We start from the raw sequence: 19,536 nt of genomic DNA, 5'->3' as shown, positions 1-19,536 counted from the left end.
TCAGAGAGAGAGATGAAAAACCTGAGTGACATATGAGCTGACATACAGTATCAAACTTGGCGGGTGTTCTATAAAGCTGTTCGTAAATTAAGAGTGACCTTAAGAACGACTGGTGAACCTTTCTTATGCGCTGAATGTTCACCAATGAACATTTAATGGTTAACATCATTCACCACAAGGATCATTAGTCGCTCTTTACGAACAGCTTCATGAAATGGCCCCCAGTGGGTGTTTCATAAAGCTGTTCGTAAAGTTACGAACGACTTTACGCTAGACTAGAACATGTTCTTAGGTCATAACTCATTACACAGGGATATCACATACATGTAGCACAAGAAAGGATCACCAGGGGGGTGTTTCACAAAGATTTAAGTATGACTTAGAGTAGCACTTAAATGTCTTGTTGCGCGCAGTATAAAAGGCCTGACAGCATTGGTCAGATCATGCCAAGAGGACGCGCACTACTGCGTATTGATCAATAAGATTACGCGTTGCACATAATGTACGCGTCGACATTTAAGTGCGACCTAAGTCCTACTTAAATCTTTGTGAAACACCCCCCAGCTGTGCGTAAAGTCATTCGTATCTTACAAACAGTTTTATGAAACACCCACCAGGTACTGTTTAGTGTCACAATTGGCGATCCATAGTTAAACCACAACTTTATAGACCAGAGTTTAAATTCATATTGGTTGTCCATAGTGTTCAGAATTCACATATAGGGTTTTATATATTATATATATATACAGGAAATTGTTTATATCTCTGTTGAAAGCATTGCTAGTAAAGAGAACAGTCTATTCCCCTTCCAGGGGGCTGCCGCTATAATTTTGTATCTTCATAACTGGGGGTGTCGGAATCGCCGTCGTCTGCTGCCGCCTGAATCTCCTTGACTCTGATTGGCTGCTGCGGTTGGGTCATGTCTGCTGCCCCCTTTGTTGTCTTTAAGAGCATCTTGTAAGCAATTTCAAATGCCTGACCTAGCGTCATGATGATCTCCGTGGCTAAGTCCTGCAACAACATGATAAATAATTGTTTATGTAAGAGTTTAGATTTACGACTGCAACAATAATGAAGAAACATAATAGAACATAAACTTCTTGTAACTTGTAATAACCATACCATATGACAAAGTTATGATTATAAGTTTGATTTACCGTTGCAATAATAATGAATAGAACAGAAATTTCTTGTAACTTGTTAAAACCAAACCACACGATAAAGGTATGATAGTAAGTGTGATTTACCACTGCAATAATAATGGAAAAAAAAGAAGAGAAAGGAAATATATTGTGTATTGTTATAACATACACTAAAGATGGTTCCATGACATTTGCTCCAGTGACAATTGCTCCGATGGAAAATCTGCACGTTAGGCCAAACATTAATCCTAACCTCTAATACCCCTTTCATAAACCAAATTATGCGGCTAATAGCAGCATAATTTGGTCATAAAATCGGAGGAGGACCAAAGTTATCCACATTATTTTGATGCTGCAATTATCCGCATAGTAGCAGCATCGGAACCAGATTTTGACTTTATGAACGCATTTCGAAAGTAATGCAGATAATTGCCATGGAGCGGTCACAAGGTCACACTTTTCCAACGCAACCGCATCGGAGGGGGTGTGTGCGGTTGCCATGATGATTATCCTCCTTTTTAGGACGGCACTCGTAAAAATAGTGCTGATTATTTTGGAGTTTATGAACGCAATTTTTATTGAATTATCCGCATTACTCTTAGGCGGCTAATTGGAGGATAGGTTTATGAAAGGGGTATAAAACTAGATAAACCTTAATCCTAATCTTTACATCATTCTGAACCACAAACTCTTTTACAATCCTAACTTTAACCCTATGCCCTTTGAGATATTAAGACCGGAGCAAATGTCGCAAGAGCAAATGTCGTGTCACCATCAAGATATGATACAAGTCAACATGTAAAGGCCCTGTCACTCTATTCTGTGCAAGCCTTGCCTGTGACTTCATAGTGACAATTTCTGCTACCTGTAGGTAGCCCACCACTGACGGTATCTATTTTGAGCGTTTCGCTTGGCGAATTTTGTCCTATTTATTCAGATATTATTCTCAGCCCAAAACCCTTTATTCAAGAAAAAAAGTGAATTAAACTTACCACAGTCTTGACTGTAAAGACATGGCAATATAGCTTCTCATATTGGATATCCTTAGTGATGTATGCAAAGGTTTTAAGATCATGAGAGTCTTGGGCGACGCAGGAGATGTTACAGATCTCGTGTTCCGTAATCACCATCTTCGATTTGGAGTCGATGAACTTGACGCCGCCGTAGTTGATGGAGAGCGTGATCGCGGGCATCTTCTGGAGGTGCTGTGCTGATCGTCTCAGCCGCGTGCACGCTTCTCGCGTTGATTCGGTTCCGTGAAGCTCCTTGATGATAGATGACCCTAGATACTGCGGATGGTGGAGTAAAAGAGCAAATAATGATAGAAATTACAATCCAGGAGCCTGTTTCATTAACTGTTGCAACTTTGTCACTATGGTAACCACCATGGTAACAGGGCTCAGCAGCCAATCAAATTCAAGGTTACCATAGTAGTTGACATAATGACAAAATTGCCATAGTTGTGATTCCTGATGATTTGGGCCCCAGAACTGCCGATATGGGTCATGTTGTCTGTTGGTTAGAGCACTGGATTCATGGTTACAAGATTCTGAGCTCAAATCCAAACTCAACCATTACATCCACTTTAACCAAAAAGGCCCCGGGATGAATTTTTATCGTCAATAAGATCAGCGATTATGATGGATTAAATTAGACATAGAATATTTCCTGTGTAATTGGTTACATGGTCTTGGTGTTAAAATGTGGCAGAAAGCTACACCGCCAAAGTAATATGTCCTTTCAACAACAGAAACAGAAAACTAAAGAAATTCAAATTAGTTATCCATAAGCTTCAAATTCATAATTTTTTTTCATTAAAATTAGTAATGACTTTTTATGATTTAATCGATTTCCTGGAAAATCACCATGCAGCATATGGGCAATTCCACAGGTTGGTGGACATGAGCTTAAAAATTCAAATTCAATATTTTCTTGAATTTTTTAATACTTTAAGTCCTTCATACATGATAGTTTCAGGAACAAGAAATAAAAAGTTTATTTTTATATGTATACTTTGGAAAAAAATGGTCAAAAGTTGTGTCTTCCATTGTGTACCAAAATACAAGAAAAATAGTGAAAAATGAAATGTGCCTTATTACCATTTTGTTGTTGCAACAACATACCACTTTATATATTTCTGAAGTTTAGAAGAGTCAAATTACTTAAAATACACAACCGCTTTTCAAGTAAATTTGTAGTACTCATTCAAAAATAAATATTGCAACCTGTTCAGGTGATGTAACGTGAGTAACCGAAAAAAATGACTTTGTTTTCTGAGAGAAAAATTCTTCACAGTTAATTGGTGGGATTTTAAATTCTCTTCCTTCAAACAATCTTTGACACAGTGATGACTATCAAAATCATTAAAAAGTACAATTTTTTTATAAAATTGATGAAGAAAAACTGTAACGTGAGTAACTTTGTAACGTGAGTAACCATCATGTAATGTGAGTAACCAGTAAAAATTATTCAGTTCGGTAACATTTTCTGTGGGATGTCAAGTTTTAAGTCTCATGGTTAGTTGTGAAGTTATTTTTGATTAATTAAAAGCAAAATGAGGGTACATCTCTTTGATGCGACTCTTTGTTCATCAAAATATCAGTGGTCATACAATCACACAAAAAAATTGAATATTAGTAGAAGTATTCACAATGCGAGAGTGCATTAGTAAGACTTGGTTTTGATTAACCAAACTTTAAAGAGTGTTTGAACAACACATTGAATGCCCTTACCTGTAACCCTATCTAGGCCGGGGTATTTTGGGAGTTGATATGGCCCGGAGGGTGGGGGAAGGGGGGGGGCTCCCAGGCCCCCCTTGAGATCTCAACCATTGGCCGCACGATCACGCCGAAAATTTGCGTGCAGGTTGTCTTGGACATAATCTACAATACTATACAGTAATTTATTTCATGCAAATTGGTATTAAGCGATTATGCTAATTTATGCATAATTAGTAAGCGAAATCATACTTTTCCCTCCTACTCCCTAATAAAGCTCCAATTGTTCCAATTTTTGGTATAAAATCTCTTTTAGATGTTCCTAGCAATGAATTTTAAACACATTATTGAATTTTTAATGACATGTGTGTTGTTAACCATACATGGACAAAATGTAACGTGAGTAACCGTAACGTGAGTAACCATATTATCTGCACCCCAAGTAAAAACCATGTGTTCTTTATTTTTTTTATTATATACAAAGTTTGTCTCCCTAATATACTTCTTTGAAATGGATATAATCAACTTTCATAAAAGCCTTGTATGAGGAGACTTTTCACTTATGTTGACTTTTCATTTTATGCATGTCCAAATCATGTAACGTGAGTAACCGACACATTCCAAAGATTTGCCAGGAGCATAATAGACTTTCCCAAGTTTTGTTTTTATACGAAGGATAGTCAGACTGTGTACTTTGTTGTGATAAGGAGATGTTTAGTTCCTATCAATAATAATGGAGTTACAGCTCCAAGTACGAGTCAAGGTGTCTCCAAATGTAACGTGAGTAACCGTGGAATAGCCCATATGAGTATTTGCTAATACATGTAAATATTACACAGAAAATAGTCAAGTATCCTAGGAACGGTCTGAGTAAGAATTTGAAAAAAAAAAAACTTATAGTTAAAAAGTTCAAGCATTTTGAAAAGGGAAAACTTAAATATGGCATGTCTTGAGCTGATGATCTAATAGAACATACCCAGAATTTGACCATCCATTATACTTACAGATGATGTATAATTGCAGCATCCCTTTATGAGCGCATCAGGAGGGTGCATCCATTGTGATCCGGGGGTGTCACCCTGCTTCTTCTCTGGAGGGACTCCGTTCCCCTTCTCCTCTTCCTCCCCTCCCTCTTTCTTTTTACTTTCAACCATCCCTCTCTCATTAGTCCTTTTAAAGCTCGCACAATCGCCGTTCTGGCGCGCATACTGTTCCGTGGTCTCTATTAGAGTTCTGAATTCCTCCTCCTCGGAGGGGTGAAGGGCTCCCTCTTCAGGTATCGTCGAGGAAGTGGAGTTTCTTGTCGGAGATGCTACCTCCTTGGAATAGTCTTTAAAGAGATCGATATCCAACGACGATGACTGACTCGTGTGACGTTTGATTTCCTCTCTCTCTTCGGGTCCGACAAAAGATTCTATCTGTAACTCCTGTTAATAGTAAGTAGCAAAAAAATGTTTGAAAATTAGTATCAAGTTTCGGAATATATTCAACATTTCAAATGACATAAATTTGTTCAATAAAAATATGAAATGTACTAAGCACTAAGTGAATAAATGATTACAAAATCAGTTCAATTATCAATGGCATTCATATAATAGAGTAAGCATGTGCCTACACGTATCTCTGCAAAATAACACAATCACACCCTTTACCATTTTCTTCCATTTATCTTGTAAATATAATTTAATGTAAACTCCTCTTTCACCATTATTATTTCAGGAGGAGAATAAGATAAGCCTAATAAATACATCATCTTTTATTATTGTTCAATTTAACTGATGGAGACTGATTTTCTTATGATTATTTTAACACAGTTTTAGATATAGTTGCAATACTACTCCACTAACGCTTCAAGCAGCTTTCATGTTTCTAAGAAGTGATGTTCTACGAGAAGCAAGATTCAATACAAGATGCTGACCAATATTCAAAGGGTTATACAGGTTTATCATTAATCATTCTGCGTTTCAAACACGTGATTAGTTTTAAAGTTGACCACTGATTAGAAAATACAGTTGGTTGCACAAGGAAGGAAACATGTATGGAGATAAATATCATAATCAAATAATAATGTTCCAATAATACAAACGATAAATAGTACGAGTGAAAATGTCTTCTTTGATTTGGCACCAAATTCATACTTTGGAGGATCGTCCCCGCATTGTGGATAATAATCTACAGAAACTGTTGGCAAGTCAGAAACAATTTGCGCAGAAACTGTCGTATGATTCTGGATCCATATTAGAAATGAGTGAACACAACTTTTAGGAGAACAGGAGATACATTGTATGCTAATGAGCCATCCCTTTCATTACAGAAGGTTGTCATATTCTTAACAAAACTCAAGCCATTTTCCTGCATCACAATGTTTTATTAAACAACACAACTGGAAACTCTTCTTGCTGGTTTATGCGTTATTCAGAATAATTGGTAGGTACATGTACACATATCAAACTGAAGAAGGAAACTGGGGAGTGTTTCATGAAAGGACTTGTTAATCCGACAAGTCCTATTTTATCTGACAGTTACCATAGGAACAGTGCCTCTCAGCCAATCAAAATCATGGAAGGATGTCAGATCTGACAACTTGTCGGATGAAAATATTGATGAAATGCTCCCCAAAACTCCATGATGAAGAGACAGAGAAAACACCAGTTGATGAGTTACATGCACACATGTATGTCATTCTCAAAATTCATCTTTGGCGACTCATTGTTATCGTTGGTGTGCTAGGCAATAGATTATCATTTGTATAAATAATTTGCCGTAAGTAGACAATATTGTACAAATAAAGAAGCTCCTGAATATATAAAGTTCCAATACTACAATACACACAAGTACATGTATATTGCACACTATACAAAACATTATTACTTGTTAGAAAACTAACTAGCTTTCAAGTTAGATGAGCATTTACAAATTTTAGTACTACATGTAGATATGTGTTTTAAAAGTGAATGTATTTATTGATATAATGAAAGTCCCCAAAATTAAACTGTTTTGGGATTCACTAAAATATACAAAAAAAATATGTTAATGGTAAAGTTAAGTCTTAAAGAAACACTGAAAATACATGGAGTCCTTATGATATCTACAGATATCTACATATTCAAAGTGAATATAAATACATGTAGATGCAATAAAATGAAATGATCATGTACATATACATTACATGTACAGGGCACAACATAAGCATGGCACTATTACAGCAAAATAGAATATGGACTAAATGAATTAAAAGGTCAACCACAAATGCAACTAATCTAATATTATGATGAAAATCCAGATCAATTAATTTGTTCAAATATGAGTATCCAAACTAAAGACTGTGAAAAGTTGGAGAGTTAATATCCTGCTCACATTGAAGAAAATTGAATGTTGTAAAAAATGAAGTAACGTTAGCATGAAGGTGTATTAGGTTCTTCTGAACAGATGGCGGAGGGATAGGAGGGGGTAAAGATAGGGGGGAGGTGGGCACCAACACGGTAATGGTACCAGAACACCAAATATAGTGCTAACATGGATGTAGACATTACAGCTGGTTGTTGATCCTTTAAATTACATGGTACAGAACCTTTCATAACAAAAATGAGCTACATGTAGCTGCTTGTGGCGCTATTCAAATCGGCTGTTGCATATAATGTCCTTAACCCTCTCTAGGCCGGGGTATTTTGGTACATGTAGTTTATTTGGCTGGGAGTCTCCCAGGCCTCCTTGAGATCTCAGCCGTCGACCGCGCGATCGTGCAGAAAATTGGCATGCGGGTTGTCTGGGACATAATCTACAAAATTGTGCAGTAATTTTCTCATGTGAATTGCTATTAAGTGATTATGCTAATCTATACGTAATTAGTATGCTCCCTAAATAAAGCTCCAAATGTTCTCATTTTTGGTATAGAAACTCTCTGTGGTGTTCTTAGCAAGTGTACATGAACAAGTTTTCGATATCAAATCATTTTCTTATGTATTATATTGTTTTTGCAATTTCTTATGTATTTCTTGACCTTTTTTTTTCATTGTTTTTTCAATGAAATTTGTTGGGGACTCTTCTGAGATCATAAAAAGCATTAAATAAATACATTCAGACCAGCAAAACTAAAAATAATCATACATTTATGATTTTTGGTTGAAAACACAACTTGCATTGATTTTTTCAATGAGCAATTTTGGAACCACATACCCTGGTGACGCAAAATTGGTCTCAAAAGTTATGCAAGACTTGAAAGTAAAAAGTCAGCAAGCAGTGTAGACAAAAAAAAAATTCGCACAGCGAAAATAATGCGCGAATCGTCGAGGGGGGGGGCCTCGGAGGCCCCCATCCCCTGGCCTAGATAGGGTTAAGAGGGTTTTACTCGATCTGTTAGTTACACATCACTCTAAGTAATTAACCCGTTGGTTACTGAATTCTGTAATTTCTATAGACAAGGATCTCCCGCTTCCAGAATGCCAATGTTTAACCTGTTATCTACTGGGTTCTGTGACTCCCATAGACTTTGTACGGGGATCACACGGTTAAGAAGGTAATGGGTTAATGTCAAGGTTTTATCTCTTTCATAAATTTATATTATGTTACCCATGATGTAAAACAACTATAGGTGATTGAATATCTACAAATATATATACATTTAGTAGCCAGAAAGTCATGGAATGTTTTCTAATATGCTGAAATCTACATATTTGTACGACGAATGAGTCAACTTAACTATTAATTTATTCTCAGTCAACTATTTGAGCTAATATTCTGTTATCAAGGTGAAACAGCACAAAGGATTCATACAAGCTTTCTTCTTGTTTCCCCTTCTAATTTGATTTTGATATTTTTATTTTTTTTGGGGGGGGGAATTTATTTTGTTGGGGTAGGGGTCTAGTGGTTAATTCACAAGATCAAATAAAGAAATATAAATTAGTAAAAGCAAATATATTCAAACAATTATGATATTAACCAAAAATTACAATTAGTATTGAAATTGTAAACAAAATCACATTCTTGAGCAATTTTGGGCCCAACATGACGAGCGTGTACAAGGTTATGCATGTCTTTGAAGCTGCGTACTCGGGCATCGTAAACCACTAAAAAGTTAGTCCTAAATATATCATCAATCTTCAAGCTTTGTGTGACAGGGAAAGTTCAATGTAACCTGAAAGAACTGTCATTATATTTCTCACACCTGGGCCCCATCTTACAAAGAGTTACGATTGATCCGATCAATCGTAACTCTATGGAAATCCATCAATGTCATAACTTTTTGTATGAAAAATTCATGATATTTACAGCACAGTGAATTTTCAAGAAAACAATGAATGCATGAATATACATCACAGCTAGAAAATATTTTGAACAAACATGCGTAATAGATGTTGACGTTGCTGGCCGTCCATAGTTGTGATTGATCGGATCAATCGTAACTCTTTGTAAGACAGGGTCCAGGTTTGAAATATGATATGTACAGTAGAATTATGGTTCCCGATGCAGACTTGAAAGGATTTCAAAGAAAAAATGAACTCTTTGAAGTTTCACTGTAAATATCAATTGCAAACCAGTCACAAAGAATGCGGATGGGAATCGACAATTCATTTAAATTTTGTCTCATTTCTCTGGAATGTCTTTGGGGGAAGGGGGAGTGATTTATTTCAGCTTGTATGAATCCTGCCTAGCATTGCTAGCATGTAGCCTACACCCGTTAAATGATTATGTTAGTAATCTCCGGAGTATACAAAGCTTCCAAATCAGCGTCACTGATGTTCATTTTATCTTGCCTTTACCGGAGCAGCCACCCTTGGTACGACAGGGACGTCTCTTGACTTGGAGCTACCGCGATCCGTCGGCTTCCGAGGTCGGATCCCCTTCTCACTGGATCTGGAGCTGGTGGGGCTGGTTAAGACCTTTCTCGCGAGGGATTTAGCTTTGGATTTGATACTCTCTCGGTTGGAGGAGGAGGGCTTAACAGCAGAGGTGTGACGGGGTGGTGGCGGTGGTGGCAGTGGTGGTGGTGGAAGCGGTGGAGGTGACAGTGTCGGGACTGGCTCACAAGACGACAGAAGGTTTTCACAGGAAGAGGGGAATTTGTGTTTGGGTGGTCTTACCAAGTCTTCGCTGCAGGTGAGATCCAGGGAGTGAGGTCGGCTGATCTCGATGTCGATGGTGCTGCTGTGTCGACTCCGTCGTCGGTCACCAAGCGATGCAAGGATCCTCTTTCTGTGGCCTAGCATAGGTACTTCAAGGACCTGTAATGATGCGCAATCGGAATAGATTTAGATGCAAACTTTAACCCTAAATGAGCGGGGTTATTTGGACCCATCTTACAGCCGGGGGAAGGGGGGGGGGGCCGATTCCGCCCCCGAGATCTCAACTTTTATCGCAAATTTGGTCTCAAAAGTTGTGCGAGATTTAAAAGTAAAAAGTCAGTGAGCGCTGCGGTTGAAATATTTCGTGCAGATTTATCGTGAAAAATGTAGTAGGGGGCAGATTCCACCCCCCAGCCCGTTATGGTTAATGAAGCTGTTCAGATGTAATAAATTTGCTTGCAGCTAAAGCTTATTGGCAGGATAAGGTCTGATATTGTCCAAAGTTTAAGAAAATATCCATCGTCTTTAATGATGATGATACCTTTTAGTAGCTAGAGTATTAAAAATAACTATTTTGTTCTGCATGATTTTGCCTGTGCAATAGCAGACCTAATCGCCAAAATGATAAATTCCCCAGAGACTTATGTACAAAACTTGCTATGGATGGTTTCTCCTTCGTAGGAAAACTGCTGGGTGCTCATATATTATGTAAAATTTTCTGTATTTGTATATGTGTTGGGAGGATGGGGGAGTGACAAGATACACAAAATTACATTTGGCATCCGTTCTATACTTACATTTTCTAGTTCAAACTCCCATAGCTCTAATGCTCTATCCATCGTAGTGATGTTATTTTCAAGAAAGTTTGTTATGTAATCACTGAGTAGTAGACTCCGCAGCCAATCAGAGACGGACGCAGGCTTGGGTGTGAACTCCGGACCAGGACCTAAAGGAACGTTAATGTGATTGAAAAAAATGAATAAAAAACGTTTCGAAACAATTACATTTTTAAGAAATAAATTAAAGGAGGAATGCTAGCTCAGTGGGTAGATTGGAGTTATTTCTCAGGATAACGGTGACCCAGGTTCGATTGCTACTTGTAAGGCAAAATCTTCATTACCATGTCCCTCGGACAGGACCTTAAGCCGTTGGTCCTCTGGTTGCAGCTTACACGCATTCATGCATTCTAAGCAATCCTGTAACTAATAAGCACAAAGTGAAAAAGAAACAATGATAGAAAACGCATTTCCCAGAATAAAGTTTAGCCTCTTCATATAATGAAAGCTACATGCATGTAAAATAAAGAAGAAATGAGGAAAGAGACAAAACAAAAGCAGAGAAAATTAACAACAAAGTTAAAGGGCCCAGCAACTGAGAAATCATGGGAAAATTGAAACAATACGAAATTTGCAAAAGGCCAATTGACTTGCATAATATAATCCGTCCGTCATGAGCGCCCGTCGGACTAATGCGATAAAAGTTCGGACAGCACGAATTTGACCGAACTTGTGATACTTCGGATCATCGCAATTCCAGTTTCCAACAATCCCAATTCCTAGACTCATAGCAGGTCTCTTGATTGCTAACCCCAAAAAATGAACACTGTGAAGGTACATGTTTCAAAGTGAAAACATGCAGTTTACTTCTGGTTGGTTAGTCTACTAGCTATTGCTCGCCTACAGACCTCCCAGACATGCCGGCGTCTATTACATAACACCCTCAGGCATGCAGCCGAGTGAAAGACTTGAATCCCTTCTCTGTTCCGAGATAAGCCTTAATTTCCCCATGATTTGTCAATAAAAGGTCGCTTTAATTTGAGGCAACAATTAAAATTGGGGTGAAAATAGAAAGGAAGAAGACAAGAATATCAAACTTCATAAACAGAGAGACGAACTAAAATAGCCTGTCTAGTATTTGGCATCAATGGTGACCTCAATAAAAAAACAACTGCTTTAAGTGTCTTTTGCAAATCTCTGGTAAAAATCCCAAATGGGGCCTTAACGATCACACAATTTAAACCAAACAATGTACATGAATCACATTCTTTTGTAGTGATTTCTTCCACTCTGAAGCTACTGAATGAAATGCTAATGATCCTCAGCAACTTGGCACATTCACAAAATAGACAATGAGTAAATTAAATGTATTAAGACAAAAATATTACCTTCCAGTATTATTGTACACAAGGCCAGATAGCTCAGGCCCAAGGCAAGTTATTATAAGACTTGCTAATATAACAATTGGTATTTGATAGCTTGCTCCGCTTTAAAGGAAACCAAACCCCAAAAAGAGAAGCAATCTTATTGGAAAGAGTAAAACAAGAAGAACAATTTAAAAACAAGTTTCATCAAAATCGGTTGTGAAATGAGCAAGTTATGGACGTTTAAAAAGTCTTGTTATATTTTCTATGGGGATCCTAATATTGGCAAACATGCTTCAAAATGGCTGATTTTGTGGACAACTCTCTATTTGTTTTGTACAGAGATTTTCTCCCTTATTTACATATTTCACATTATCTCCTCCTGACCTTGACATACTGTATGGTGTGAATCATATTTTCCCATGACATATGTTGTGCTCAGATGGAGGCAAGAAGCAATTTGAAAGATAATGAGGAAAATCTCAAAAATTTTGTACAAAACAAAAGGAGAGTTGTCCACAAAATCAGCCATTTTGAAGCATGTTTGCCAATTTGAGGATCCCCATAGAAAGTATAACAAGAGTTTTCAAACTTCCACAACTCACTTATTCTATAACCGATTTTGATCAAACAAGTTTTAGATTGCTCCTCTCATTTTATTCTTTCTGATAAGATAGATTTTCTCCTTGTATTTTGGTTTCTTTTAAATCTGTTGTTGCTTTTTATTTCTTAATTCAAAGCTAGATTACCTATTGGTTTCATGATGGGTAAACATCTTGTAGCTTCCAGGATTATTTTCCGATGAATCTCTTCTACAATACCTATATCCATCAAATCTTGCTCTTCAATAATACTCCCACCCTGTAAAGATAAGAACAATCATTTTATTTGGCACAAAAGTGATATTAAGAACAGCAATAACCACTCAAATGATGAAACTAATATATATTATTGATAACATCAATGATTAATAAATAATATTTAAGATAAATGGATATGATAAATGATATAGAGGTACAATAGACCAGTTCGTAGTTACTTCATGGACAATTTTGGTCAAATGACCTTTCATTTCTTTCATTTTGATAGGCAGATTTCAAAGCAAGATATCACGTAAGCATGCCGTACATAGCAGGATGAAGAAATTGAATAGACCAGGTGACTAGAGTAGCACACCAATTAACACTCTATGAAGGTGTTGTTATATTTCTCCTTTGAATGCATTTTATAGCATGTTGTACAATGTACTTGGCAAACTGTGAAATACCAGTCGTTCGTGGACGCATTGTTGTTTTTGTGGATATAAATGAAAAACACAATGCAAAAGAATACATGAATAATCAAGACATCAAAGTTGGTGCTTATCTCATTAAATTTTAAACCACCATGTCACTTAAGTACAAATGACCTTCCTCTGATCATGCGCATAGTGGAACTACGAACTGGCTTATAATGAAGCCCTAAATCTTATTTTTATGATTAATTTCTCCCTATGCTTGAATTCATCTGTACCATTCATCATCTGGGATATAGGCCAAAATTTTGGTATATATTTGTGTTTATGCTGATTTATGAAAGTTTATTTTGTATTTATTTTCATGATCTGTGTATGTATGCATGTAAAATATAGGAATTTACGCCCATTTTTTTTTTTTATACTGAATTTCACTACGATCATACTTCCTTTGATTTGATAATGCATGTACGAGAGAGAATGAATTTACTACTTACAATAAAATCAAGATGATCAAATCCGTTTGCAATGAGCATGTTTTCATACTGGCCGAGATTCAGACTGTCCAACCATGCACCAATACTCTGAGGCCTTCCTGGACCTGCAATGATTATAACAAAGAAAATTACAGAAAAATAGATTTCCTAAGGTTAATAAGGAACACCTATTCCACCTACTCTGACCCCCTTAACTTTTCCCATCCCCCTCTGAACTGCCATGATAATTGAGACAAAGAAAGATACAACTTGCATGAACCATTTACTTATCTAATTCGTCCCCTTCCCCCTCACTTTTCCAATTGCCCTATAAAAACTATCATGGAGGGGGGGGGCAGATTGTATTACCCCCCTACTTCTCCTTTTCCCCACTTTTTTCTTAACCCCCCCCCCCGCCTACTTTCACTAGGGCCATCTGCAACATCCCGAGTTTTCAAATTAGCGCGCTATTTCTGTTCCGAAAAATTATCCCGATCTGAATGTATCTCGAGATTATTTGCAATGGAGACGCAATTATCGCGCTAGTTCGTAGGATTAATCTCGAGATTGCAATCCACAGTCAACTTGGGATTATTTGCAAAATAGCACGCTATTTTACGAATTATCGCGCTAATTCGTAGGTGCAGATGCACTCGGGATTATTTATTCACGGCGTCGGACCATAATGCAACGATGCCTCGCTCGAGCAGGAATCGCTCTTCTTGCCATGGTGGAGACGGGGTTTCTTAAATCTCAGGATTAATCGCGAAGAGGGCCGATCAGGATAGAGTCTCGAGATTGAGCAAACTTCGGATGGTGCAGCACCGCCAATTGGGACATACAGTGTAAAGGAGGAAAGAGATATATTCTATAACCTTTTTTATTCTACTGACAGTAAGTTATGTGTAACTTTTCACTGCAGCCATGGATTAATTCTAAGTCCTTTTAATATGAAGTATTGGAGAGAGGGAGAAAAAAAGTATTGTATTGAAGCCACCTTTACAACTTCCTTCCCTCCTCACCTTTCATAAGGACAGATGAAAAATAGATAGAAAGATTGCCTTACCTTCAAACATCTTTTCAAAGTCCTGTTGGTATTCTCGCACATAGACAGACTCCCGTACTAAGCCTGCCCCAAAGGAGTTCATTATACTCTCGATCTAAATAAAAACAAAATCAGACAAAATAATTTGTTAAATAAAAAAACACAAATTTATCTTTGAAACAAGATTTTTAAGCAACATATTGTGGAATAGTTTCAGAAGCAGATGTCTCACCCTAATCAGTTTTATCGGGAGGAAAGTCTTGTGGGTCATCGTGATTCAGATTGCTTTTCGCGTCCCAGGTACAGGTGACGCCAAACAAATAATAATATGTCACGCTAGTATATCTAAAACATAATTCCATAGAATATGTACGTACGACAATCTATATGTAGGACCCTCACGAAATTTTCTGTCTTTGATTTCTTGTTCTTTTGACAGTCTGTAATGTTCTCGAAGAACCAGGACTTGATCAGTTTATAAAGTGAAGTAACACATGAGATAAATGGGGTGGGACATACAAAAACGTTGATCATTTTATGGAATTACCTGGGATCATAAAAATTATTTACTTAGTTCCGGTTTTCATATAATTTCCTACAATCAATATCTTCAACACTGTCATTCAGAATTATATTTTGTGGTAACTCTGCTCAATTGACCTTTCAATGTGCATGACTTGTTTCTATACTTGTTCCCACCACCAACCAAAACGTTGATCATGATCAGTTCTTTTTATCATCATCATCAAAATCATTACCATTATTAAGCAGAATAGAGTACATCTGTACTGTATAGTGGCTGCACTACACAAATTTATCATATCATTATTATTATTATCAAAAGTATTATCATCCCATTAACTATCATCATCATCACCATTATCTCATCATCATCACCATCATCATCATCATCACCACCATCATCATCAACATCATCATTATCATCATCAACATCATCATCACCATCATCATCATTATCATCATCATCATCCCTATCATCATCATTACAATCATTATTAATCATTATTATTACAAGTATCATTATCCCAATAACTATCATCATCATAACCATCACCATCATCATCACCATCATCACCATCATTATCACCATCACCATCATCACCATCATCATCACCAACATCATCATCACCATCATCATCATCACCATCATCATTATCATCACCATCATCATCATCACCACCATCACTATTACCATCACCATCATCCTCATCATCATCATCATCGTCATCATCATCATCATCACCATCATCATTATCATCACCATCATCATCATCCTTATCATCATCATCATCAACATCATGATTATCATCATCATCATCATCACCAACATAATCATTATCATTATCATCATCATCATAACTAACCTGATCCCATTCTGATGAGTCATCTAGACTTCCTACGACGGACTCGTCCCCCTTTGCCTTCCCGAGCCCATCGCTCAACGTCCCGTTCATCACCGACATCCTGCCAGCGAGGGCGCCAGAGCGCTCAATGCCCGGGTAGAGGCGTGAGAATCGATCTTGTTGTGACAAGGAGAAGGTACGGCTACCACGGTTCGAACCATATATTAAACCTGAAAATGCCGAGAAAAAGGTAAAACAACTGTTAATAAACGATTTCATATCATGTTGATATTTTGTACATTTACATTCCATGTGTAAAAGTTACTTTTTATTTATCTAGGTGAATGTAGTTGACAGACTTAACTGAATAGACATCACAGATGCAAATACAAAAACCACGAATCAAAAAGTGATGTCTATCAATAAAAAAATATTGATTTTGATCTGTCAGTCTGTCAAGATTGTACATAACTATCAGCCGGAAACATTCTTTCTAAGCAGTAGTCTTGCAGCATTTTACTTCTCGCTGTTATGTATATCGCACGTAGTGTATGACACCGTACATGTAGATCATTTGAATAAGGCAAAACACTGATTTAGCAAAAAGACATTTCACCACTGGCTTTATCCCAAACAAATGGGACACAGTGATTCCTTGTCTTGGAATTCAAGAATGTTGTGGGGTAGTACATACAATGAAAAGCCTCATCAAATTCATCAGGTGTTTCAATGAATTTCATTCATGGTGAAATATACAAGTCAAGGTCATCAGTGGAAGATGGACAAGAGCATAGTCAAAGTCCGATGATCTTGCATGCTAATGTACTTGAGTGTCACTGTGGACTAAAGATGCATTCTCTTTACGTTCAATCTCACTTCAACTTGATGCATACAGCTACAGAAAGTCAGCTTGAGATATCATACACATGTAAAAACAAGTGCGAAATCACAGTTTACACATTGTCCAGCGAACAAGAACTCTTTCTATTCATTTTTGTCCTCATGGAAATTTGTACTGGGATTTTATTTGACCAAGGGCAGAACCAGGATTTTCGATATGGGGCTATTTTCAAAATGGGGGGCATTTTTGTACAGATAAAAATTAACAATCCCCCCCCCTCCCCATTCAAATGCTCATAACTATCTCATTATTGGTCTGATTTTTCTCAAACTTTCTTTGTTCTTATTCTTTGATTTTTCTGTTTCGACACAAGCCTACTTGTTCCAAAGGTTTCATTCCCCTTAAAAAAAATGTCTTCTGCATACAACCTGCCCTTTGCCCTACAAAGCACATAGTCTTCAGGCCCAGACCCTTGTTTTTTTTTGCAATTTGCATGTAGTGCATTTAATGCAGAGTGTGAAGTAGCGAGACTAGATTCACTATGTAAGGCTGGCTCTATCTTTTTTTATTTTGATAGATCGAACCTTTGGCGTCTAGTCCTTACTCTAGACCTGTTATTGGTTAAAGTATCATGCATGTATATGAGCCTGTGCTAGCAGACTATTTGCACACTCCATCTATTGCTCACTATTGGTATAATGTGGTTTAATTTCTTAATCCAAGGGGATTACCCTTAATTATTGGTGATGATTTGCATGAACCCACATTCTTTGGCCTCACATGACCTAATAGAATGTGTAGAACAGTACAGGGGGGCTCATACCCAATAGACCACCAAAAAATACCTGTTCTTTTGCCATTGTTGAAGGAAGACCTGCATGGCCCTGTTGCATAAAAGTAACCTTTTCAATTCAATTCTATTCTTTATTTCATTCCATTCAAAACATAATACAACGTAATATAAGTAATACAAGTCAAGTACAATTTTACAGAAGGGCATTCTTACTTCGTAAAACAGACATAAAAAACAGTATAATAGAGAGCATAAATGGAAATTTATTGAAAGTAACCTTGTAATTGAATGGTTGATACTATGGTAACGATGCTCATCAACCAATCAACATTAAGGACTCCAAGAAAGTTAGTATGGGATGGCAAAGTTACAATAACAGTAACTTTGATGCAATGGGGCCCCAGGTTAAGGTTATTGTAACTCTGTATTTTTATGTATTAAAATGCTGAATGAATGATATCAATAGTAAAAAAACAACTCTCTGGTTGTTGGCCTCATAAGAAAGACAAAATAAAGGAACAACATTATCTGCAAGTACAACAACGATTAAAAATTTATTATAACAGACTGATGTGGAATCAGAATCCATGAATGATTGAAAACATATCATACCATTACAGATTCTTCATATTGAAAGTGCATGTATCCAAGTGCAGAGCCCATGTACCAATGCAAAGCTTATACAAAGAGACAGAGATGATCCAACTGGGTTTGATTTTGACAGCCAGCAAGTTCAACATCCACACCATCACACGATAATCACTACCGTTTGTCACATTCAACTCCGATAATTCCAGTAAACCAATCAAAGACAAACATCAAATGAACATTCGGACCTGTTCCAATTTACTCCAATCGCTAGGCATCTTCAACTGAATGATGTGCAAGTGAACTCGAAAAGAACATGGGAACCAACTTTGACTGCGAGGGAAGCTACTGTGCAATAACCACTTCCTAAATTCCGTTAAAAAGCCACCAACATTATTGCACGCTTCACGTCTGTTTTCAAAGAGCATTTATTGACACAGCTTTGAGAATTTACACAAGAGACATGTTCAATGATCAAAGGTTGAAAAATGAATAATTAGGATAAGCCAGACTGATGGACTGATGACTGTTGGGGAAAATTCTCTCTATAGATCACATTCACACCTCGCAAATCAAGAAAAATACCTGTTGTTTGGCCCAGGAATACTCTGTTCTCATTTGTAGCAGTTTCTGAACCCCAGAACATCATAAACCATGTATTATTGCCAAACCCATACTATTATTTCCCCCTTTTGCACAGGCTACCATTTCTACCTAACTCCGGCTGAGAATAAATTTATTTAAGATAAATACCCCAAAACTAGTAGGTACTTTTCAAATTGACAAGAACATTCACAATCTCATGACTTTCTTTAAAGGTCAAGTCCCCCACAGGAAATGTTGATTTGAATAAATAGAGAAAAATCAAAGTGCTTAACGCTGAAAATTTCATCAAAATCGGATGTAAAATAAGAAAGTTATGGCATTTTAAAGTTTTGCTTATTTTTTTCAAAAACAGTGATATGCACGACTCATTGGCATGCAAATGAGACTGTCGATGATGTCCCTCACTCACTATTTCTTTTTTTCTTATTGTTCGAATTATACAATATTTCATTTTTTACCAATTTGACAATATGGAACAACTTGACTGAACCATATATTATTAATCAATGCTAATTCCATATGTTCATG

General features: G+C 37.0%; 1 protein-coding gene across 2 annotated transcripts in view; it reads right to left on the bottom strand.

Annotated features, from left to right (window-relative positions):
• Positions 1-545: 545 nt before the first annotated feature.
• LOC121420958 (ankyrin repeat and sterile alpha motif domain-containing protein 1B-like) overlaps positions 546-19,536 on the bottom strand; it is a 75,165-nt gene continuing 56,174 nt past the window's right edge. The window contains exons 4-12 of one of the 2 annotated variants that reach the window (XM_041615516.1): positions 16,202-16,410; positions 14,838-14,931; positions 13,793-13,896; positions 12,811-12,922; positions 10,719-10,867; positions 9,613-10,080; positions 4,864-5,286; positions 2,135-2,431; positions 546-1,011 (exon numbers count right to left, since the gene is read on the bottom strand). In XM_041615516.1, coding sequence (XP_041471450.1) covers positions 823-1,011; positions 2,135-2,431; positions 4,864-5,286; positions 9,613-10,080; positions 10,719-10,867; positions 12,811-12,922; positions 13,793-13,896; positions 14,838-14,931; positions 16,202-16,300 — 1,935 coding nt within the window. In that variant the 5' untranslated portion in view covers positions 16,301-16,410 and the 3' untranslated portion in view covers positions 546-822. The remainder of the gene's footprint in view (positions 1,012-2,134; positions 2,432-4,863; positions 5,287-9,612; positions 10,081-10,718; positions 10,868-12,810; positions 12,923-13,792; positions 13,897-14,837; positions 14,932-16,201; positions 16,411-19,536) is intronic. The other variant, XM_041615517.1, reaches the window with a different exon arrangement.

Source organism: Lytechinus variegatus, chromosome 9 (genome assembly GCF_018143015.1).
Source record: "Lytechinus variegatus isolate NC3 chromosome 9, Lvar_3.0, whole genome shotgun sequence".
NCBI lineage: Eukaryota > Metazoa > Echinodermata > Echinoidea > Temnopleuroida > Toxopneustidae > Lytechinus > Lytechinus variegatus.
The sequence above is the reverse complement of the archived record's forward strand: the minus strand, read 5'-3'. Positions and strand labels throughout refer to the sequence as shown.